The 23,497-nt window shown below is 52.2% G+C and overlaps 2 protein-coding genes across 12 annotated transcripts in view; one reads left to right on the plus strand and one right to left on the minus strand.

Moving 5' to 3' along the window:
• Positions 1-23,497, plus strand: part of WNK2 (WNK lysine deficient protein kinase 2) — a 118,688-nt gene that overhangs the window by 85,795 nt on the left and 9,396 nt on the right. For 4 of the 11 annotated variants that reach the window (XM_032306409.1, XM_032306410.1, XM_032306404.1 and 1 more), the window contains 7 exons: positions 790-851; positions 944-1,635; positions 3,647-3,858; positions 4,701-4,889; positions 5,589-5,687; positions 11,163-11,207; positions 12,601-12,860. In XM_032306409.1, the coding sequence (XP_032162300.1) occupies positions 790-851; positions 944-1,635; positions 3,647-3,858; positions 4,701-4,889; positions 5,589-5,687; positions 11,163-11,207; positions 12,601-12,860 (1,559 nt within the window). The remainder of the gene's footprint in view (positions 1-789; positions 852-943; positions 1,636-3,646; positions 3,859-4,700; positions 4,890-5,588; positions 5,688-11,162; positions 11,208-12,600; positions 12,861-23,497) is intronic. The other 7 variants (XM_032306414.1, XM_032306411.1, XM_032306405.1 and 4 more) reach the window with 6 other exon arrangements.
• Positions 5,850-12,601, minus strand: LOC116569924. Its single transcript, XM_032306429.1, is given in 2 exon segments — positions 5,850-9,592; positions 9,594-12,601. Coding segments are annotated over 2 exon segments (1,038 nt in total). The 5' UTR covers positions 9,765-12,601; the 3' UTR covers positions 5,850-8,725.

Genomic DNA, 23,497 nt, shown 5'->3' on the forward strand with positions numbered 1-23,497 from the left:
CCGTGAACCCCGTGCCTAGAGCCGTGCGAAGACAGGGTGGATGGTTCCCGCTGCAGGGGTGTGAGAACGGGCGTCAGGCACTGGCCGTGGGTGAGTGGTGACACTGGGTCTGGGTCTCCCCAGGTCTGTGCAGGGACAGCCCCCCAAACCTTGCCAGAGGCTGTCCCCCCACCCCTGCTACAAGCACATCAGTCTGGCTACGGACTGGCACACAGCCCCTGCCTGCCTGAGGCTTTCCTTTACTGTGTGCAGGTCTCCGCACAGGCCAGCCCCGCCAGCACAGCGGCTCCTTCTGCCCGACACTCAGCAGCCGTGGGAAAGGTGGTCAGAATCCCACGCCGTGTCTACCCCGTAGATGGGGAGACAGACTCAGAGGACACGGTCCTTCCCCAGACACTGGCGCTCTTGACGCAGGGCCTCCTGAGACCTTTCGTCATCAGAGATGTAGAGATAACCTGTGACACAGGCCCACGCTGTCAGGGGTCAGAAGGGACAGGTGGGACAGGTGATGGTCAGCAGGGGTGTAGAGGGCATGGCTGCACCCAGGGTTCTCAAGCAGGTGCCTCCGGGGACCCAAGCGGTGCTAGGCTGAACCCTCCTTTCCCTGAGTTATTGGAGGTCTCCTGAGAAGAAACACCGGTAGGACACCCTGGAATGTTCTGAGTTCTCCCCGCTGCCGAGCACACACTGTAGGTCCCCTTCCTCTCAGCGATCTGGTTCAGCTTGAGGGTGCCTGCTCCTGCCCTGCCCTCTGCACCAGCCTGAGTAATGACTTTGACATTCCTACAGCAGAATCTTCTTTGAGCCAAGTGACAGCCTCAGGCTTGCCCACAGCACCAGGTGCCCCCCAGGTAAGGAGTGTTCTCTGAGGCGCCCGCTGGTCGGTGGGGTTTCCGCCCTGCTGCTGTGTGCTGAGAACTTGCCCTTTCCACGCATTCTCAAGGATGTCCCTGCTTCTGCCTTCTCTGCACATCAGGAGCCCACAGACCGCAGCAGTGGGGTTCCCGGGGAATCCTCAGCTCAGCCCACAACAAGCTGCCTGGGGACACTGACGGAACACAGCCAGGCCAGCCACCCCCAGATGCAGGGCGCTTTGGCCTCAGAGTCCCCCCAGAAGCGTCTGGGACAGCAGGACGGCAGCTCACCAGCCAAAACCGTGGGCCGGTTCTCGGTGGTCAGCACGCAGGACGAGTGGACCCTGGGCTCCCCCCACAGCCTGCGGTACTCGGCGCCCCCGGACGTGTACCTGGAGGAGGCCCCCCACAGCCCCGACGTGAAGCTGGCTGTGCGGCGGGCGCAGACGGCCTCATCCATCGAGGTCGGTGCGGGCGAGCCGGTGTCCAGCGACTCTGGGGACGAGTGTCCGCACAGGAGGCCCCCCATGCAGAAGCACACCTCCCTGCCCAGCAGCGGTGGTGGTGTGGCCAGCGACTTGGTGAAGAAGGCCACCGCCTTCCTGCACAGGTCCTCGCGGGCTGGCTCCCCAGGCCCAGAGACGCCCAGCAGGGTGGGTGTGAAGGTCCCCACCATCAGCGTGACCTCCTTCCACTCCCAGTCGTCCTACATCAGCAGCGACAATGACTCGGAGATCGAGGATGCGGACATCAGGAAGGAGCTGCAGAGTCTTCGGGAGAAGTAGGTCCTGAGATGAAGGCACCAGGGGCGGCTCAGGGAAGAACCGTCCATAGCTGAAGCCGGGGGTCCCGCCGTGTCCGCCTGGGGCTGCCTGTGCTGGGGACAGGGCAGAGGCAGCAGCCCTGCAGCAGGCTGATCCGGTCCCTGGTCTCCTGTGGTGACCCTCACTGGGCTGGCACTTCCCCCAGTGTGACGTGCCCCGCTGTGTTGGAGACACTGCACCGAAGTGCCATTATTTCTTTTGCCCGCCACCGCCCATGCCCAGTCCCGCCTCACCCTCCCCTGCTCCCACCTGCCCCGGCCCTGCCTCCCCTCCCCTCTCCCAGCCTCGCTCCCCCCCCGCCCACCTTCACCTCCCCTCTGCCCACCCACACCAGCCCCAGTGCCCTGCCCTCCCTCCCACCTGCCCCAGCCACTATGTCAGGACGAGGCACTTGTAGCCCCTCCTCCTGGTGCCCTGTGCAGCCACAGCTGAGCACCGGCCCGGGGCAGCCACTGGGCTCGGAGGCAGTCAGGGAGGCGCTCGGTCCGAGGATAGATGTCCTTGCGGGGCTCATCTGTACGCTCTCACTCTGGGCTGGTGGTCGCTCTGGGAGCCTGTGGTCCATAGGAACAAGGGGGAGCCAAGAGGAGAGCTGTGGAAGGGCTGGAGGAGGGTCTGGGGGAAGCTGCTGTGGGTTCTCAGGGGGCAGAGCCTGGAGGTGGGGGCAGGGTGAGTTCCAGAGTTGCATCAAAGGCAGGGTTTCGGGGTCTGAGGAAGGGGGGTATTAAGTGAGAAGTCTAGGCTCCTACCTGGTAGTGGGGCCATGGATCCCAGTGGAAAAGGGAAACCATTTAGGAGGGGGACAGGGAGTTGATGGCACCTGATAGAAGGGAGCCTTGCTTGCTCAGACCCAGTGGGCACCATGGGGGACACGTGCCAGGCCACAGGGTGGGGGGCACTCGTGGTTCTTAGAGCCCAGGAGGCCTGCACTTTGAGCTGCCTGCTGCAGCCCCGGGGTGGGAGCCTCAGATTCGGGGTCTCCCCTAGGTCATTCTGAGTCAGATGCTCCAGGGAACCTTTCCTCTTCCTCCCTCTTGGCAATTTTACTTCAAAATATCACCCCATCAGAAGCTGATCTGATGCAACAGGCAGTTTGCTGCTTGGAATAATTTTCCTAAAGTCTTGTAGGCATTGGAGATAAAAGAGGTGAAACCAGAATTTGCTTTGTGGTCCAGTCACGAGCAACCCGTTTCCAACCATGCCCCGAGAAGATGGGCCGTGGGTGTGGCTGAGGGGCTGAGCCTCCTGGCCAGGGCAGTCCCGTCTGAGGGGCTGGCATCACCCAGGGCTCTTAGGCGGGCACTCGAGCACAGTGGCTGTGAGATGGGCCAGCGGGTCCCCAAAGGAAGGTCCTTCTCTGGCTTCTAGAAACTTCCCTCGCCCACAGTCAGTAATTGCACCTGGGTCTTCATGGCCGCTTCGCACCCGTGTAGCCCTGGGTGGTGCTGCCTGTGCCGGGAGCCCCCCGGGCAGGTAGCACCAGGAACCCCAGGTCCCTGGCTGGTGACTACTCATGTGGGCATCCCCTCGTCTGCCATGCCCTCCTATGAGTCCCTCACTCAGAGGAAGTGACACTTCTTTGCTGGAAGGGCTGGGGCAGCCTCCCAGTTCTGGCAGTTTCTCTTCCCCAGGGTGTAGGTATGGGGTGTGTGTGGTGAGCAGATGTGAGCTTGTTCGTACCCCACTCCCCAACCACTGAAAGTGGCAGCATCATGAGAACTTGAATCTCCTGAGGCTCTTCCTCGTGCCCTTCAGTGTTGCTGGGTGTGTGTGTGCAGGAGATCCCCCCAGTGGGGCCCTCTTTGTTCCAGTGAAGGCTGAGAGTCTTCAGGGCACCTGCCGCCGCCCAGCGGGCCCTGCGGCTGCGCCCCCCACCCCTCACGCCCTTCCCGCGTGCCGAGGGCTCTCGCGGACTCCCTCAGGATGTAAGCGACCAGGATGCCCACCGCCCGCCCTCCCCTCCTGCAGGCACCTGAAGGAGATCTCGGAGCTGCAGAGCCAGCAGAAGCAGGAGATCGAGGCCCTGTACCGCCGCCTGGGCAAGCCGCTGCCCCCCAACCTGGGCCTGTTCCACACGGCACCCCCGGCTGGCCGCAGGAGGAAGAGCAAGAGCAAGCTGAAGGCGGGGAAGCTGCTCAACCCGCTGGTGCAGCAGCTCAAGGTCGTGGCCTCCAGCACAGGTCGGTGCCCTCCTGGCCGCCACTGGAGCCGGGCGGGTGGGAGGCGGGCACCCAGCCTGGGAGGCGGGCACCCAGCCCTGGGAGAGCAGTCCTTGGCTCCCCTTTCGTGGGAGCAGGGAAGCCTTGGCAGGCGTGCAGGTGAGGCGGCCCCTGGGAGTAGGCAGGCCTACTTGGAGCTCTCAGCCGCCTCTGGGCAGCCCGGCTCAGGTCTCTCTCGCCGGCCCGCCTCCCTGCAGGGTGCTGCCTGGGTCTGCAGCTGCTTCCTCTGGCTGTTTTCCAGGCACCTGTCACCTGCTGAAAGTGGGGAGTAGAGCAGCTCCTTTCAGGGAGGGGGGAGGGCTGTGGGGTGCGGCGACCCCCACACTCTGGGCCAGAGACCAAGTGAGCTGGAGTCCCCCAGTGCGCCGGGGTGGTTGGGGGGGTGGGGGGAGCCAGCCGTGAGCTGTCCATGAGCCCACCCTCTGCTGTCACAGAGAACCTGCAGGGTACATGTCGGACTAAAAGTTCTGCAGATTGCATGAATTCCAGAATTCCAGAAGGATTCCTAAGCGAATTGCAAACTAGGTAGAGCGAGCAGGCCTCCGGTGCCCAGGTGTGCCGCTCCAGGTGTGGCGTGCTCCTTGCACACTGGCACACCGTACACCTGGCACGGCATGAGCAACTGGTCTCGCATTTCCTGGCACCTGCACTCAGGCCACCGGGCCACATGCCCTTTGCCTACAGGGACTGCGCTTCCCCAAGGTCACCCAGCAATGAGCAGGGAGGACAGATGCACTCCGCGCCGGCCGGTAGGACCCGCAGCGCCTCACTGTGCCTGTCACCCCTTCTCCCCCCTCCCCCAGGTCACTTGTCAGACTGCAGCAGAGCCCCTCCTGCTAAGGACCCTGCCCAAGCCGGGGCAGGGCCCGCGGCAGCGTCAGACCCGTGTGGGAAGGCAGTTCAGACCCAGCAGCCTTGCTCCGTGCGGGCCTCCCTGTCTGCAGACATCTGCTCCGGCTTAGCCACTGACGGCGGCGGAGCGCACGGCCCAGGTGATTCCCAGCTTGCCCGGCTCCGAGCATGTGCTAGCTGCGCCGGGCCCCCGCGGAGTGAGGGGGCGAGGGCGGCAGCACACGCTGCCCGCCGCGTCTGCGCCAAACCCGTAGCTGCAGCCCTTGAGTAAAGGGAGAGGGTGGCCCCCCCCCCCCCCCCCCCCCCGTCCCCGGGGCCGGCCGTGTGCGGCTCAGAGGGAGGCCCGCGGCGCTAGAGCCGCCCCGGGGGAGGCGCCGGCACCGGCACCGCCGGGTCAGACGAGGCGTCGGCCGCGCTCCGTGCAGGTCCCCAGGTCCCCGCTAAACACAGGGCCTTCTGTCCGGAGGGGCGGCTAGGGGGTGTGAGGGCACAGCTCCTGAGCTGGGGGTCTGCCTTGAGGAGGAAACGCTCGTCACCTCTGCCGTGGGCGCGGCCGCCGCGCGAGGAGGTGCTCCGTCCCCACCATCTCTGTCCAGAGAAGCCGTGGGGACCGCTGCCGGCGCCCGCCCCGCACGCCCTCCCAGGGTCCGCTTCTCTCGTGCTCCAGCGGCGCCTCCTTTCCATTACGCGGTCGGCGGCTGTGGTCCTCCGGGCTGGGCTAGGTGCAGCCGTGGATGCTAAGTGACGAGGCTGATGTGGCTGGTGGTGTGTGGCAGCGATCCCAGAGACTGTACTTGATGCCTGTCTCTTTGTTTTCTTCCCTCTATATTCATTTGCAGGCTGGACGGTTTACCACCCAACGTCTGAGAGACTGACCTATAAGTCTAGTAGCAAACCTCGCGCTCGATTCCTCAGTGGACCCGTGTCTGTGTCCATCTGTCTGTATTTGTTCTTTGTATTTTACCACCTCCTGGCCCTTGGTTTCTCCCCGCCCCTCCCTGTCTTCATCACCTTCCGTACATTCCGTGGGGCGCCTGCCCCGCCCACGGCCCGCGCACCGCCCCGCACACACGCCCCCGTGGCCCCCGAACGCGCCCGCGCATGCTCTCGGCTCGCCCGGCGCCGGACGCATGTGCCGCGGCTCGCCCACCCCCGCCTCGGGCACCCGCCCCCCTCCCGGGCCCCGGAGCGCTCGGCGCTTTTCTCCTCACCTGTTTGTTTAATTTCGTATTTTTTACGTTGGACGTAGTTTTATTTCTGTTGCAATTGTGGTGCATACACACGTCCGCTGTCCCCAGTTCCAGCAACAACAAAAAGAGAGCCCCGGCCTTCTCTAGACGCATGGTGTGTCTCACACGTGTCTGGATTCTGAAGACATGCATGTAGCGAGCTGAGACAGTTCTAGAAGGTCACTGGAGGGTGTGACTTCTGTACAAGGGCCACAGCGCTCAGCACCGTTACCCCGCGCCCGCTCCCTGCATGCGGAAAGGCGGAGAGAAGGTGCTCCAGCTAGGACGCCCCGCCCCTCCCCGCGCTCTGGTCACCTGGGGAACCTCTCGGTGTCCTCCACGCTGGCTCTCCCTCTGGCCCCGGCCCCCCTCCTGGTCTCCAGCTGGAGCACTTTACTTGGTGAACCGCGCTCACCTCACAGACCTCAGACACGAAGTCAGTCACACAGCTCCGAGCTCTGCTCAACCGAACCTCAGCCCGGGTGGCCCTCAGATTCCCGGGATGCCCTGCTGGCACCCAGGACTCCTGTCCCCGAAGGGCGCACATGCTCAGGGCCATCCAAAGTTATTTTCTCCCTCAGAACAATTGGAAAATGAATCCAAAGCTGTGGGATTTTCAAGGTTTTTTTAGTTTTTGTTTTTTTTTTTTAAACACAAAAATTAAGCTCTCAATTGGGTGGAAGTGCTGGTTTGGGGCACGTGGCTTTTTGCTGGTACAATAAAGATACATTGTATTTGTCAGGACCTGAGGCCAAGTCCACAGTGGGCATCCATTCCCATCCGAGTTGCCTTGTTACCCTCCCCCAGGCAGCAGAGGTCAGAGGCACAGAAGCACAGTGATTCCCAGGGACTGTCCCTCGATCCTCCTCTCCCAGCAGGTGTCCCAACTGAGCTGCTGGTTAGCTGCTGAGCTGGTGGAGAAGTGGGGGCGAGGTCTGAACGCGTTCTGCTTCCTGGGTCACTTGCTGGTCCTCTTTTGCCCGAGTGTGCGTGGCTGTCTCCTGGCGAGGACAGGTGCAGGGCAGCTGGGTCTCCAGGCATCTCGTGGTCAGACGGGTGGCTGCGTCGCTGCTGGGAACACCACTGGTCAGGCTCAGGAAGCAGGGTAGTTAGAGCAGGTGGTGCTTTCCCTGGGGTGCGTGCGGTGGTACGTGCGTCAGGCACCACATACTCCTCTGAGGTTGCCCCAGCTCCATGTTTGCACCTGCGTGGTTCTGCGTTGTTGAAGGGTTTTTGTTTGTTCTACTATTATTATTCCGAGATTTAAGGAAAAAAAAAAATTGGAGGCACAGTAGGGACAAGTGGTTTAGGTTTCACTTGTCTCTGGCCAAGAGGAGAGGAACATGTAACGCCAGGCTCTGTGGCAGACAGGGCGCTGGCCCAAGCAGGGCCGATTCCGGGTGGTGGTGTGTGCTGGCCGGGCGTGCCTCGTCTTCTCTGGTGCTGTGCACCCCGTGACATCACTGTTTGGGTCCTTTCCAGGCATGACCTGGTTGTCGTGGCCACAGCGTGGCCCCCACAGCTCTGAGGTTGCTGGTCGGGAGAGCATGCGGCAGACTGTGGCCCTGAGCCCGCTTACCCGCAAACGTGTGACCTAAGGGTGTGTGAAAACGCGCCCACCAAGGCTCTGTCTCCTGGTGCCTGCCCAACCCGCTGGGCTTCTCTGGGAGCCAGGGCCAACTGCTTCCCTGCTGACAGGGGAACCCCACGGCCCAAGGAGACTGCATGGGCACCTGTGAAAGCCCGGTCACAGCCCTGAAGGCCAAGAGGTGGCAGAGAAAAGGGTGTTTAGGGCAGCTTGTGGGAAGACCCCGAGGTGGGCCTGCTCTGGCCTCTGGGCTAGCGGCGAGGGGAGGGCTGCAGCCGTGGGGCGTGGGTGCAGCTGGTATGGCCTGCATCCGAGGAGAAACCCAGAGGTGTTCTGTGCATGGCCTTGCACGCGGAGGCCTTGCATAGGAGGCCAGGCTCTGGGAAGACAAAGTATGTTCAGTTACAAAGTATAGAAAGGAGGCCCCCAGTTCTGTGACGTGCTGAGACCAGGAGAGCAACCAGGCCGGGTCAGAGACGAGTGGGGTGGAGCCCAGGCAGCCGCAGGCGGCCAGGAGGGGACCTCACGTGGGAAAGATGGCCAGGCTTGGGAGGAAGAGCGTGCAGAGAACCAAACCTGGGTGCCTTCCTGGGGTGGGCACCTGGACAGGTCTGCTGCTGGGAGGGCTGGCCGGGGGGAGGGCTGGCCGGGGAGAGGGCTGCACTCCTTGGAGCACAGACAGGGTGAAGCCTTGGGCAAAGGCCCCTCCTTGTGGTCGACAGGAGACTTGGGGAAACTTGGGGACTATGTTTCGGGGTTCAGGGGTGTGGTCGAGTTACTGAAGCATCTGGTGGTCAGGCGCTGCTGTCAGACCTCCCCTCGCCTCTGGCTCCAGCACCGGACTAGGTGCAGGTACGATCCCTCCGTGGTGTCTCTGCACACACAGCTTTGGATCTGCTTTCTGTTTCTCTCATGCACCCATCAGCCTGCCGTCTGCACTGCAGTGAGTCTGTCCCTGGGACCTCCGAGGAGGCTGCCCAGGCCATGCCTCGCCCTGCAGTGTCCTCGACCCTTTCTGTGGGGACCCACAGCAGCGGGTGTGGGAGGGGGCCTTTGGGCAGCCAAGGAGGCGGCCATCCCCGACGAAGGCCTGTCCAGGCCGGACTGCCCTCGGGGCAGTCACTGCAGAGCGGAGCAGGGAGGCGTCCCATCTCGTGCTTCACAGACAAGGGCTGGCACTTTGCTCAGCGGTGTGAAGACCTGGTGGCTCGTTACAAAGAAGCCCGTGGCATTTTGGTGCCGGCAGCTTATCTGTCTCCTGTGCTGGAACGGGTGTCTGATGCCGCTGTGCAGGGTGCGACCAAGCGGCTGGAGGTGTGCCTCTCCTTGAGGGACCTGCAAGAAGGCGCAGGAGTTCCTTGGGAGCCTCCTCAGGAGCTGAAGGCTGGCGCCAGCAGCATGTGTGGCAAAACCACGAGGCCTGGCCCACCTCTCCAGCAGCGTGTCCATGGCCAAGAACCGTGACTTTGGGTATCTCCCCGGCAGCCAGGCGAGGGTCCGCATGGTGGTGGTGCCTGGCGGGGCTGCCTGTCCGTACCAGAAGCAGCTTGTGTGTCCTGGCCAGAGACCCTTGGCCCTGCCACAGCCTGGGAGAACATTCCCCAACAGCTGGCCACGTGGCTTTCCACCCCCATCCCTGCCCAGGTGGAAGCTTCCCCAAGTAGTTCTGGACCTCATGCTGTCTCTTCCCAAGGCCTTGGCTAAGGACAGCAGTCCTGCAGGGGAGACCTCCTGCTGCATGTGGGTTTCCTGTGGGTCTCGTGTGTCCACAGTGCCCTTGCGTCGCTGCCTTGTAGCCCAGCGGCTCAGGCAGGAAGGCAGAGTACGCGCTGGCGTGGTGGGAGGTGAGTGGGGGAGGCGTATCCATCAGCCGGCGCGTGCTGGGTCTCAAGGGCAGGGCACAGGCCCCGGGGAGCCCTGAGGAGGGGCAGGGCTGTGGCATGAGTGAGGGCTCATCGCCACACACGGTCCATGTAGCTCTGCACCGTACCGGGTGGCACGACCTTGGTGTGGAGGTGGCCGGGTCACTGAGGGCAGGGAGCGTCTGTGTTCTGGTCACTGTGGGCCGTGCCCGGTGAGTGTGTGGAGGCCTCTGTGGGCCAGTGCTGAGCATGGTGGCTGGTGGCCAATGGTCCCACCTCTGGGGCCCTGACCACAGGCCCTGACTTCTCAGGTGGTTCCCAGCAGGCAGCACCCATTGTGCTCGTGGAGAGGACGGGGACCAAAAGAACCCGCTTCTGTCAGGCTGCGGGAACCTGGCTGGCCGGCTGTTTCCATGGCCTTGCGCCGTCTGTACGGAGCTGCTGAGACCACAGGGTCTGGATGGGGACGTCTGTGCCTCACATGGTGCCCCGCCCAGTCAGAGCCTGGGACCTGTGTGCCATGGAGCCCCCGAAGGGCTCAGAGCTCCCAGTGGGATTCCACGTCAGGACACAGACCAGCGAAGGCCCTGCAGAGCTCCACTGAGAGACTGGTCTGGACCACTCCTGCCCGGCCCCTTTGTTTTTACTTATACATCCCAGACCCCAACGGAAGATCATCTCCCTTTCCCCAAGTCAGCCTCTGAGCACAGACAGTATGAACTTCGAGAGCAATTCATCGGAGCCTGGGCTGACCGTCTCCTCACTCCTCAAACACAGGGGTGGCCGCCTGCCTCGCCTGACAAGGGCACAGGGCACCCTCAGGGAGCTTGGCTGGGGGGGGTCCTGGTCTGGCAAGGGGCTAGGGTGGGAGCACCGGCCCTCTCGGATAGTGCAGCCTTGCTGAGTGACCTTGGGGACGCCCCAGCCATCCTGGCCTGTCCCACTTGGCCTGTGCAGGCCAGCCTGTCTGCCCTCTAGGCGGCACCAACCGTCAGGATGCGCCCGGCGGCACCGCCAGCCTCCGGGACCGTAGGGCCTGACGCTTAGTGGCGGAAGGACGAGCCTCTCCCTGACCTGGTGGGCTTTGGGTACCAGAGGAGGCAGCAGCAGTGCAGGGAACTGGGGCCAGCCCTGCTTCCCAGCCCCCCCGATAGGACCCGTGTACTTTCCCCTCCGCAGGCACCACTGGTCTGGTCATGGCAGCGGCCTGGCATCTGGGATGGGCCTCAAACCTGCAAAACAATGTATCTTTCTACTTGGAAAACAAACCTCCCTTGGGCCTACTGACAGGGCAGAGCCAGCGGCTCCACCAGCCAGCGGCTCCCCTGAGCTCTCCTGGCTGACTTTGGGGTTTTTTTTGCCTCAATCAATGGGGCTCCAGAAGCCTCTTGTTTGAAAACCAAGTGGTGTGCTTTGCTTTTTCGTTTTGTTTTTCTTTTTCTTTTCTTTTTCCTTTTTTTTTTTTTTTTTTTTAATATGCTTTTAGAGACACACTCACTTCTACCTGAAGCTTGGGGCCTGGCCCTGCACCTCTGCCCCCTCGGCGAAGCTCACGTGAACCCGCACACTGACTCGGGCCGCCCGGGTAGCCCAGGTGGCTGGTCCCCTCTGACGCGCTGGCCGTTGCTCCTCCTTGCACACTGATGACTTGTGCTTAGAGTGTGGTGGCTCGTCCCCCGTGTGTGCTGTCCTGCCTAACCCTGTGGTCTTGTGTCGTTTCTTCTTCCCTTGCAGGGTCTGCCCTGAAGCGTCTCTGTCTAGGCAAAGAGCACAGCAGTCGTAATTATCGGGTTTTTTACCCCTTGTCCGCTCTCCATCGCATGGGCTTTTATGTGGCTAGTGCACATCAGGGTCTCCGCGGCCGGCGGGCGGCGTCTGCTCCGCGCCCATCCTCCAAGGGCACTGCTTTGCCTCTGCCTGGAGGGAAAGCCACCCGCGGGTGCCCCTCGCGTGTCCATGGCTCCTAGAGTCTGTGTGTCCTGGCTGGTTGACACACTGACACTCCCCTTCCTGGAACGTCCACACGTTACCAATCGTTAATTGGCTCCTTTTCCAAAACCGTAGGAATGAGTATGTCCCTGAAGTGCTAGAGATGAGTGCCCCGAGGAGAGATGCCAGGATGAAATGGGTATCAGTCCACCTGGGCCGCCCACCACCCTCACCCACACCTTTTTTTTCCTCCTTTTTTTTTTCTGGCTGAAACATTCATGTAGAAATAGCAGTGTGTGTGTGTAAAATTCCATCACTAATACCGAACTGTGTGTGTCTGTGCTTTTTCATTGCTAGCCACTCTAGACTACATTTTGCAATGACTTGTTTGAAGAGATGGTCGTTACACTATTTTTTAAATGCAGAAACATTTTAATTTGGCTTATTCAAAATTGCTAATCAGAAATTACATGTTGTAGGGGTGGGGAACACAATTTAAAAAGAATTTAAAAGTCCCATGTTGGCCATTTAAAACTAATCTCAGTGACTTCTTTGTCCCACTCCGCCTGAAGCACAGCCCCCGGGGCCTTCCCGCCGCCTGGCCTCCTGGCCCCTGCTGGTGCAGGCACCCTGTGCCCCACAAACGTCTCTAAGCGTGGGGGCCCACAGCGGAAAGCTTTGGGTGTTTGTACCCTTGATTAACACCTTCCTTACATGCTCTGGTGGGAAGAGACACGATTTTGTGCCTTAAATTTCCAAACCACTAACCCATTAACAGTCATTCACGGGCAGGCCCACGATAAAGATTTTCAGGCCTTTTCCCTTTGCCGGCCGGACGACAGCGGCTGCCGTGGGCTGAACACCCGGCATGGTCACGTTCGTCCCCACTCAGGGCGCACAGGCCTTGGGATTCGCCCTCAGTTTCCTGAGCTCCCTCACATTTAGGAATCTGGGGTTCCTGGGCAGCGTGGCCATAGGGTTGATGCTGAGTAAGGCTGCCAGCGGCCTCGGTCCTGTCCTTTGGCCCAGCTCTGATGGGGGACAGCTGCCTGGCACAGCCTGGTCCTTATGGCCTGTGGCAGTGTTCCAAAGTGTCTAAGGCTGGCCCATGGGCTCCCAAACGCAGACCATCTCCTGAAGCAAGGTGTTGTCAGGCCTAAGCAAGAGCACTGTCCGAATGACTGCAGCTGGCCGGCGGCGCTCCTTGCAGCGTCACCGACCTGGCCTGTGTGTGCTTCCCCAGGGTCCTCCACCAGCAGCCTGGTCCCGGGCCCCGAGCCGGGCCCCCAGCCGACCCTGCACGTCCAGGCACAGGCCAACAACAGCAACAACAAGAGAGGCACCTTCACGGACGACCTGCACAAGCTGGTGGACGAGTGGACGAGTAAGACGGTGGGGGCCGCCCCGATGAAGCCCTCGCTCAACCAGCTGAAGCAGACCCAGAGGCTGCACGGCGTGGAGGTCACGGCGGGCTGGCCCCCGGCCGCCGGCGAGGCGCAGGCTGTAAGTGGGGTGCCCGGGCTGAAGGGGCGGGGAGGGGGCGGCGCACGGGCGGTGGGTGCTGGCTGCGGTGCGCGCCGGGGCAGCGCCAGGAGCTGCCCTCTCGGCTCTGGTCCGTCGTCCCTGCGTCCCTGCGACGGGGCTGACAGTGTCACCGCCTCCTAGGAGGGCGCTCCTGCTCGTCTTCGGGAGGAGTGTGTGTCACGTTGTTACTTGGTCCTGAAATGCTTAGCGGAGGTCCCTGGTGAACCCATCTGGTCTAGGAGTTCTTTCTTGAGTGTGGGAAGGTTCCCTGTGACCTTTGACTCAGAAAAATTTCAAACATAGAGAAATGTTGGAAATTGCACAGTGAACTTGCGTGTGCCCCAGCCTGCACGCTGCGGCTGACACTTTGCTGTGTTTCTCACACGTCTCTCCATCCCCTGAGGGTAAGGTTTCCGTTACAGATTGTTTCTTTTATACTTTCTGTGCCATTTGGATTTTCTGTTTTTTCGTTAAGTCCTGCTTTTCTAACATTTGGTAAATACCTAAATTTATCTAAGTTTTCAAATTAATTGACATAAGCTGCTTATAACGTCCTGTCTTCAGCCTGTAGTGATGTTGATTTTCATTTCTGCTGACGGTGGCTTCCGCGTGCGCGCCCCTCCCTCCCCCTCCTGTACAGCCTCCTGAGGGGCTCATAAACCTTACGAGCCTTCTCAAAGAACTCATTTGGGCTCTGATGGTATCTTTATGTGTCATTAGTTTCTCCTTTTATTATCTCCTTCCTGCTGTGTCTGAGCGGCTTTGCTGTTCTCGAATGTTTCTTGAGATGAGCAGGTCATCGATCTCCAGCCTTTCCAGTTTTCTAATACAGGCATTCAAGCCAAAAAAATCCCTCCCGTGGTTCTATCTGGATCCTAAAGGTTTTGATATATAGCATTTTCTTTAATCTTCCGTTCAAATTATTTTATTATTTCCGCTGTGGTTGAAGCAATATAATTATTAATTGCCTCATTCTTTTTATTACTGCTTTTGACCTTAACTGCACTGTGTAGGAGAACAAACTTTGGGTGTTTTCAGTTCTTTAAAATGTGCTGGGACTGGCTTTTCAGTCCAGCTGTCAATCAGTCTTGTGCACTGCTGCCCCGATGCGCTCCTGCCATGCACACGGTGCCCGAGCCTTCCTGTGTCCGCCAAGTGACCAGTGATGGCAGCTCCCTTCCGACAGCAGCAGCCCTGGAGTCCTAATGCCTCAAAACCCCGCTCTGGTATTTTGTGACCAAGTTGAGAGTCTTCAGCAACCCCCCCAGGCAGGGGAGTCTCTGCTTCACTGTCCGGACTCCAGCACATGGGATCTCATACCTGCGCAGGCCATACCCCATCTTACCAGCTCGCTAATCCCATTGTTTGAATGGCAGGGATTCTTACTAAGATTACTTTTTTTAAAGATTTTATTTATTTGACAGAGATCACAAGTAGGCAGAGAGGCAGGCGGGGGGGGGGGAAGAGTAGGCTCCCTGCTGAGTAGAGAGTCCCATGTGGGGCTCGATCCCAGGACCCTGAGATCATGACCTGAGCCAAAGGCAGAGGCTTTAACCCACTGAGCCACCCAGGAGCCCCCTTACTAAGATTTTTTTTAAAACATTTTTTCACTGTGGTAAATCTGTATGACATAACATTCATCATTTCAGTCATTTTTAAGTATGTAATTCAGCATAGTACTCCACACATTCACAATGTTGCGCAGCCGTCACACCATCCATCTCTAAAACCCTCTTCATCCCAGATAGAAGCTTCTAAGAAAAATATTCTCTAGTCCCCACCTCTGGTGCCTCTACTTATCCAGCCCCTATTAACTTTCATCCTACATTCTGTGGATGTAAGTGGCATCGTGTCGTGTCCGCCCTGTCCTGTGTTCAGCCTACAGCTGGGCCGCAGCGGGGCGGTGAGAAGGAAACCGGGAAGACAGTAGTCCTGTCCTACACTTACCCTAGTGAGCATGTTGTCATGTGTATGTATCTTAAATCAGGACGTTGTAGGTCTTAATTTAGTATTTTATGTCAACCACACTTCAATTAAAATTTAAAAATTACTTTTTCCCAATCTTTTAATTGCAAAATATATGACATAAAATTTGCCATCCTAGCCATTTCTAAGTGCCGGTTTTAAGTGCATTAAGCATTAATTAATATTGTTCAAGCATCACTACCGTGCGTCCCCAGAATTTTTTCATCTTGCAAAACGGAAATTCCGTCCTCGTTGAAAACGACCTTCCCATCCCCCACTCAGTCCCTGGCAACCGTGATTCTACCTTCCAGCCGCATGGCTCGGACTCCCGGAGGCGCTGTGTCAGTAGAACCCTCCAGTATTTGTCGTTCTGGGGCTTACTTCACTCACTGTAATGTCCTCAAGGTTCACCTACGTTACAGCCTGTGTCCAGATGTCCTCCTTTTTAAGGCTAAATGCTATTCTAGTGTAGGTACACACCGCATTTTATCCATTTATCGACTGAGGGACGCTCGGGTCGCTTCTACCTATGAGCCGTTGTGAGCGACGCCGCCACGAACAGGGTGTGCAGGCATCTCTCGGAGTCCCTGCTGTCCATTCTTTTGAGAGAGTACCAGAAGCAGAACCACTGCATCATACAGTAATTCTGTTTTTAACTGTCTGAGGAATTGCAAACCGTTTTCCACAGTGGCTGCGCCATTTTACATTCCTGCCAGCAGTGAACAGGGTTCGTTTCTCTTCATTCTTGCCAACTCTTTTTATTTTCTGATTTTTTTAAATAGTAGCCATCCTGATACTACTGTGGTTATCTCAGTGTGGTTTTGATTAGTACTCTACTAATGCTCAGGGATGTTGAGCCTCTTTTCGTGTGATTACTGGCCATTTTGTAGATCTTTAGAGAAACAGCAGTTCAAGTCCTTTGCCTATTTTTATTTTGGTTGTTTTTTTTTTTTTAATTTTAATTTTCTTTTTAAGATTTTATTTATTTATTTGACAGACAGAGATCACAAGTAGGCAGAGGCAGGCAGAGAGAGAGGAAGGGAAGCAGGCTCCCTGCTGAGCAGAGAGCCTGATGCGGGGCTCGATCCCAGGACCCTGAGATCATGACCTGAGCTGAAGGCAGAGGCTTTAACCCACTGAGCCACCCAGGTGCCCCTCTTTGCCCATTTTTCATCAGTTGTTTTGTTTTTATTACTGAGTTTTAGGAGTTCTCTGTATTTTCTGGATTTTAATCTCTTATCAGATATGTGATCTGCTAATACTTTTTCCCATTCTATTGAGTGCCTTTTTACTCTGTGGACAGTGTCTTTTTTTTTTTTTTTTTAAGATTTATTTATTCACTTGAGAGAAAGCGAGCACAAGCAGAGGGAGAGGGTGAAGCAAACTCCCCGATGAGTAGGGCACCTGACACAGGGCTTGATCCTGGGACTCTAGGATCATGACCTGAGCTGAAGGCAGATGCTTAACTGACTGGAGCCACCTAGGTGCCCCTGGACAGTGTCTTCTGATGCACAAAAGTTTTTAATTTTCATGAAGACCAATTTACCTGTTTTTTCTTTTGTTGCCCATCTCTTTGGTGTCATAGCCAAGAAATTATGCCAAATCCAATGTTGTGAAACTTCCCCCTGTTTCTTGCTAAGAGTTTAGTAATTTTAGCTCTTATGTGTAGGCCTTTTATCCAGTTTGATTAATTTCTGTATATGGTATGAGGTAAGGGTGCACATTTCATGCTTTTGCATGTGGATAACCAGTTCTCCTGCATCATTCATTGAAAAGGCTCTCCTTTCCCCCACTGAATGGACTTGGTACTCTTGTTGAATATGAACTGACCATATTTGCAAAGGTTTATTTCTTGATTCTTTGTTTTTTCATTGGTGTATATGTCTGTCCTTTTTCCAGTATCACATTGTTTTGATTTCTTTAGCTTTGCAGTAAGTTTTGAAAATAGGAAGTGTGAGTCTTCCAACTTGTTTTGAATTGTTTTGGTTATTCCGGGGTCCCTTCAGATCCATATGAATTTTAGGATGGGTTTTTTCTATTTCTTGAAAAAATGCCTTTGGGAATTTAACAGTGATGGCAATGAATCTGTAGATCATTTTGGGTAGTACTGACTGTAACCATACAAGTCTTCCAATCCATGACCACAGGGTGTCTTTCCATTTATTTATGTCTTAATTTCCTTTGGCAGTTGTGTGGCTTTCAGTGTATAAATCTTTAAACCCCCTGAAGTTATTCCTAAATATTTGATGGCTTTTCCATTATTGTAAATGTAACTTCTTTAATTTCCATTCAGATTGTTCATTGTTAGTGTACAGAAATGAAACGGATTTTGTAACCCGCAACTTTGCCGACTTCATGGATTAGCTGTGTGAATCCGCACAAGCATTCTTTATGGTTATCCGCATGTAAGGTTTTGTCATCTCTGATCAGGGATCATTTTACTTCTTCCTTTCCAATTTGGCTGCCTTTTTTCTTCCTCCCTAATTTCTTTGGCTAGAACCTCTAATATTATATTGAATAAAAGTGGCAAAAACAGGTATGATTTACAGACTTTCACCACTGAGTATATAATGTTAGCTATGGGTTTTCATATATGTTCTTTATAATATTGAGGACATTCTGTTCTGTTTGTATTTTGTTGAATGCATTTATTATGAAAGACAGTCGGATATTGTCATATACTTATTCTGCATTAAATGAGAGGACTATAGGTTTCTTTATCCCTTCAATCTTGTTAGTGGTATATTACATTAATTGATTTTCATGTTAAAACTCTGCTTTAATTCCTGGGATAAATCCCACCGGGTCATGGTATATATACATACTCCAGTTATGCTACTGAATTCAGCTTGCTGATATTTTATTGAAGACTTCTGCATAAATATTCATTGGGTATTAGTTGAATTTTCTTGTGATGTATTTATCTGGTTTTGGTAGCACTTAATGCTGGCCTCATAGAACGAGTTAGGAATTATTCCCATGTCTTCCAACTCTTGGAAGACTTTGAGAAAGAATGGTATTAATTCTTCTTAAAAATCTGGCTTCTCTGTTGAGACATTTTTTTTTTTTTTAAGATTTTATTTATTTATTTGTCAGAGAGAGAGCGAGCAAGAGCGAGCACAGGCAGACAGAGTGGAAGGCAGAGTCAGAGGGAGAAGCAGGCTCCCCGAGGAGCAAGGAGCCCGATGCGGGACTCAATCCCAGGACGCTGGGATCATGACCCGAGCCGAAGGCAGCTGCTTAACCCACTGAGCCACCCAAGCGTCCCTGTTGAGACATTTTTGATTACTAATTTAATCTCACTACTTGTTATAGGTCTGATTTTCTGTTTCTTCTGGAGTCCGCTCTGGTAGTTTGAGTGTTTCTAGAGATTGTTCTATTTCATTTAAATTATACAGTTTGGTAGCTAAAACCTTGTCCATTTGTTGATCTCTTCAAAGAACTGACTTCTGGTTTCATTTGTAATTCATTTGCTTTACTTTTTCTTTATGACTTCCTATTTTCTACTTTATTATGGTATACAGTTAGATTATTGATTTAAGATATTGTTCAATGTAGGCATTTACAGCTCTAAATTTCCTTCTGAGAACTTTTGCTTTGTCCCATAAATGTCTATGTATTGTATTGTCCTTTTCATTTGTCTCAAGTTACTTTCTAATTTCCTTGTGATTATTTCTTTGACTCTGGTTGTTTGAGTATTTAGTTTTTTATATAAGACAGTTTTCTAGTACTTTTGTTATTGATTTCTAATTTCGTTCATTATGTTAGAAAAGATACTTTATAGTATTTCAATCTTTTTAGATTTGTATTATATTTATATTCTTTATTTATTGAGACTTGTTTTATGGCCTAATATGGCCTATTCTTTAGAGGTTCCATATGCACTTGAAAAGAAGGTACAGTCTGCTCTTGTTGGGTAGAGTTTTGTTAGGGATAATTGGCTTATTGTACTTTTCAGATCCTCTCTTTCCTTATTCATTGGTCTCATTATTCTAACCTTTATTGAAATTAAAGTATTAGAGTCTACAATAGTGTGGAACTGTTTCATATAATTTGCTTCTCAAATTATATGTGTGCATCATATAATTTGGGACTTTGTTTTTAGGTGCATATATAATTGGCAAACTTTGATGTATCAAGTTTTATCAATATATGGTATTCTGGGGCACCTGGGTGGCTCAGTGGGTTAAAGCCTCTGTCTTCGACTCAGGTCATGATCCCCAGGGTCCTGGGATCCGCATCGGGCTTTCTGCTCGGCGGGGAGCCTGCTTCCTCCTCTCTCTGGGCCTGCTTCTCTGCCTGCTTGTGATCTCCGTCTGTCAAATAAATAAATAAAAATAAAATCTTTAAAAAAAAAAAAAAATATATATATATATATGGTATTCTTCTTTGTCTCTTATAACCTTTTCTGACTTAAAATCAGTTTTGTCTGATAATAAAACAGCCACCCCAGCTCTCTTTTTCTATCTTTTTACTTGCAACTTCTTTGGGTCTTTGTATCTCAAGTAAGTCTCTGGTAGCGGCATAGAGACTGACCATGCTTCTTTAACCACTCTGCTAACCTCTGCTTATTAGAAAGTTTAATATATTATATTTAAAGTAATTAGGGATAAGGAGGGAATTCTGACTTTTAACTATTGGTTTTCTTACTAGTTTTTATTTCTCAACTCTAGTTAAATTTAGTCTAAAATTAGTCTAAAATTTAGTTGTTCTTTTATATTGTATACTTTGTATTCCCTTCTTTACTTTGTTATAGATTTTAGTTATTTTCTAACTGGTCCCCTTACTGATTACAATTAACATATGAAAATGACCTAGTTTGAATAATACCAACTTTGTTTCAGTAGCATATAAACACTGCTCCTATACATCTACATCTCTCTTCCTTTGTATTTTTCCCGACTGTTCATATACTGTGCGCCCGTTAACATTTATTATTATGGCATAATGGATTTGCAATTTATTATTATTTTTTTTAAGATTTTATGTATTTATTTGACAGACAGAGATCACAAGTAGGCAGAGAGGCAGGCAGAGAGAGGAGGAAGCAGGCTCCCTGCTGAGCAGAGAGCCCGATGCGGGGCTCGATCCCAGGATCCAGGATCATGACCTGAGCCGAAGGCAGAGGCTTTAACCCACTGAGCCACCCAGGCGCCCCTGATTTGCCCTTTAAATCATATAGGGAAAGAAGGAATTAAAGCCAAAGCTCAGTACATTTATCTACATAGTTACCTTCTTTATTTCTTCAGGTGGTTTTTATCCTTCCATTCAGTCTGTAAGGCTCTCTCTACCTTTTCTGGTAAGGCACACCTTTTAGTAACACCTGGTCTTAGATTTGGTTTATCTGGGAGTCTTAAGTTTTTTCCTTCATTCTTGAAGAATCATTCTGTCGAATACAGAATTCCTACTTGACAGTCTCTTCTCTACTTCAGGTATTTTTTCCTGCACACTCTCTCCTGAGACTCCCATAATGTATATACTGGCCTGCTTAGCGGTATCCCACAGACCCTTCAGGCTCCATACAGGTTTCTTCATTTTTTTCTTTCTGCTCCTCAGACTGGATAATATCAATTGTATGGTCTCAAGTTTGCTGATTATTTATTTGCTGTTCAAATCTGCTGTTGAGTCCCTCTAGCAGATTTTCAAATTTCAGTTCAATTTTTCAGTTCTGATATTTCTATTTGGTTCCTTTTATAATTTGTCTTTTTATTGATATTCTCATGGTGTCCTGCACAGTTGTCCTGGTTTCAGTCTGTACATGGTTTCCTCTAGCCCTTTGAGGATATTAAAAAGAGCTGATTTAAAGTCTTTAATCCAGGGGTGCCTGGATGGCTCAGTTAGGTGGCCGAGTCTTGGTTTCGGCTCCTGTCATGATCCTGGGGTCCTGGGATTGAGCCATGAGTCGGACTCCACATTCAGCAAGGAGTCTGCTTAAGGATTCTCTTTCCTTCTCCTACCCCAACACATGTGCTCTCACTCTTGCTCTAAAAATAAATAAATCTTAAAGTCTTCAGTTCAATGTCTAGCTTTCCTCAACAACAGTTTCTGTTTCTTGTTGAAAACCAGGCACTTACATATTATAATTAGTAACTGAATCTGATTAGAAATCAGATTCCCCTCTTTCCCAGTATTTGCTGGTTTCGATGAATGCTTAACTTACATTAGCTTGAGATTTCCTTGAATATCAGGAGCTTTAAAAACACCTCTTCCAGTCTTTACAGATTGATTGGCTCAAGGCTAGAGAACTCCTTCAATACTTAGCCAGGCCATTTACAATTTGCCTATGCTTGCAGTGTGATGAGTGGTGAAAGCTTGGGTTTTTCTCAGTTTTTTCTTCCCTGGCAGTGTACTCTGAATAGAGCATGTGCATGACTTTCTAAACTCCCAGCACACACATACTTTTTAATTCCCTCATTTCCCATAGAAACTCTCTACCATGTTTTCTACTATGGCTTTTAGGCAATCTACCTATATCATGATTTTAATCTTTGGCCCCAAGCAACTGTGGATTTTTTAATTGCCTTACAATTATGAGTAATGCCTGCCACTCTTCTGCCCTTAGAGAGTTCTAAATATGTACAGACAGATGTGTGTACCTTGTGTCAGTCCTTCAGGTGGCCCATACACAGGTTAGAACAGACCTACGCAATAATTTTTAAGGGGTGCCTGGGTGGTGTAGTTGGTTGGGTGCCTGACTCTTGGTTTCTGCTTGGGTCAGGATCTGAGGGTTGTGGGACTGAGCCCTGCCTCAGGTTCCAGACTCAGCACAGAGTCTCCTTGGAATTCTCTCTCCCTCTCCCTCTGCCCTCCCCATCATGTTCTCTCTCTCTCTCTCTCTCTCTCTCAAAAAAAAAAAAAAAAGGAAAGAAAAAAAAGAAATCTTTTAAAAGTACTTGGCTTCTTTAAAAAAAAAACAGTAATAACCTGCAGTAACAGCTCTGCTCCCTCTAGAACCAAGGACCAGGTTCCCACACTGGGAACATAGGCTTCCCTCCTTAAGATGCCTATAAAGCTAGGGATGGGCAGGGCCTGGGGCCAGTAAAAACATCAAAGTGCTTTTCTTCTTTTTATAAAGTTTGCCTAAGGGTGCCTGGGTGGCTCAGCTGGTTAAGCCTCTGCCTTCAACTCAGGTCATGATCCCAGGGTCCTGGGATCGAGCCCTGCATCAGGCTCCCTGCTCAGAGGGGAGTCTGCCTCTCCCTCTGCCTCTCTCCTGCTCGTGCTCTCACTCTCAAAAAAATCTTTAACAAAAAATTTGCCTTTTTCTTGATTTGTCCTTTACTTCTGTTTGGTTGCTATAAACCTTTAACTGCTTTCTGGAATTCTGAAAAAGTTGGTTTTGATACTTCCTGGTTCTTTTCAACGCTTCTGTGGAAGGAAGGAAGTTTAAAGGCGCCTGCTCCGTTCTGCTTATGTCATTTGTACTGAGATATTATATTCGTGAATATTGTATCAGTCACTGAAAGAGGAATTTTTATAGTTTCCCACACTGGCTGTGGACTTGGGTATTTCCTACCGTATTTCTGATTTTTCCTTTATATATTTTGAGGCCATGCTATCAGTTATATTCAAATTGAGATTTATATTCATCGTCCTCGTGACTTTAAGTATCTCTTAATGACTTTTGCCTCTAAATCTAGTTTCTCTGAAATTACGGTAGCTACGCTAGTTCTGGTGGGTTATTATTATTCACGTGGTATGGTTTCCTATCCTTTACTTTCAGTACTTCTATATCCTTGTTTTAGATGTATCTTTGGTAAAAAGCACATAACTTCGGTTGTTTTATTTTTTGATTCTACTTTTAAATGTTATCCATTCACACAATGTAATTGCATATACAGACCACTGAACAATACAAGGCTTAGGGGTACTCACACCCTGCTCAGTCAAAAATCCGCATATTACTTTTGATTCCCCAAAACTTAGCTACTGCTAGCCTTACCAATAACAGTTGATTAACACACATTCTACGTTGTATTATATACTGTACTCTTACAGTAAACTAAGAAAAAAGGAAATCGTAAAAGAATAGCAGAAAAAAATTTACAGTAGTGCACTATAAAAAATCTACTTATAAAAGCAGACCTGCACAGTTCAAACCCATTTTCCTCAAGACAAAGTGTATTTTAGCTTAAATCCATTATCTTATCATATATTTTCATTTGTCCTATCTGTTCCATGTTCCTTTTTCTCTCCTGTCTTCTTTAGAATTTGTTAAATTTATTTTCTTACTCTTTTCCCTCCCACTATTAGCTTGGAAATTTTACTTTCTCTTGCAGTTCATTTAATGATTAGATATTCTAAATACTATAGCATACATCCTTACTTTATCACAGTCTAATTTTCTTTAACCCATTTCCCAAGGCAGTGGAAAGAACATTAAACACTTCTCATAGCCTTTTTTTTTAATTTATTTTTTATGTATTTTCAGCATAACAGTATTCATTATTTTTGCACCACACCCAGTGCTCCATGCAATCTGTGCCCTCTCTAACACCCACCACCTGGTACCCCAACCTCCCACCCCCCGCCACTTCAAACCCCTCAGATTGTTTTTCAGAGTCCATAGTCTCTCATGGTTCACCTCCCCTTCCAATTTCCCTCAACTCCCTTCTCCTCTCCATCTCCCCTTGTCCTCCATGCTATTTGTT

Source organism: Mustela erminea, chromosome 12 (assembly GCF_009829155.1).
Source record: "Mustela erminea isolate mMusErm1 chromosome 12, mMusErm1.Pri, whole genome shotgun sequence".
NCBI classification, from domain to species: domain Eukaryota; kingdom Metazoa; phylum Chordata; class Mammalia; order Carnivora; family Mustelidae; genus Mustela; species Mustela erminea.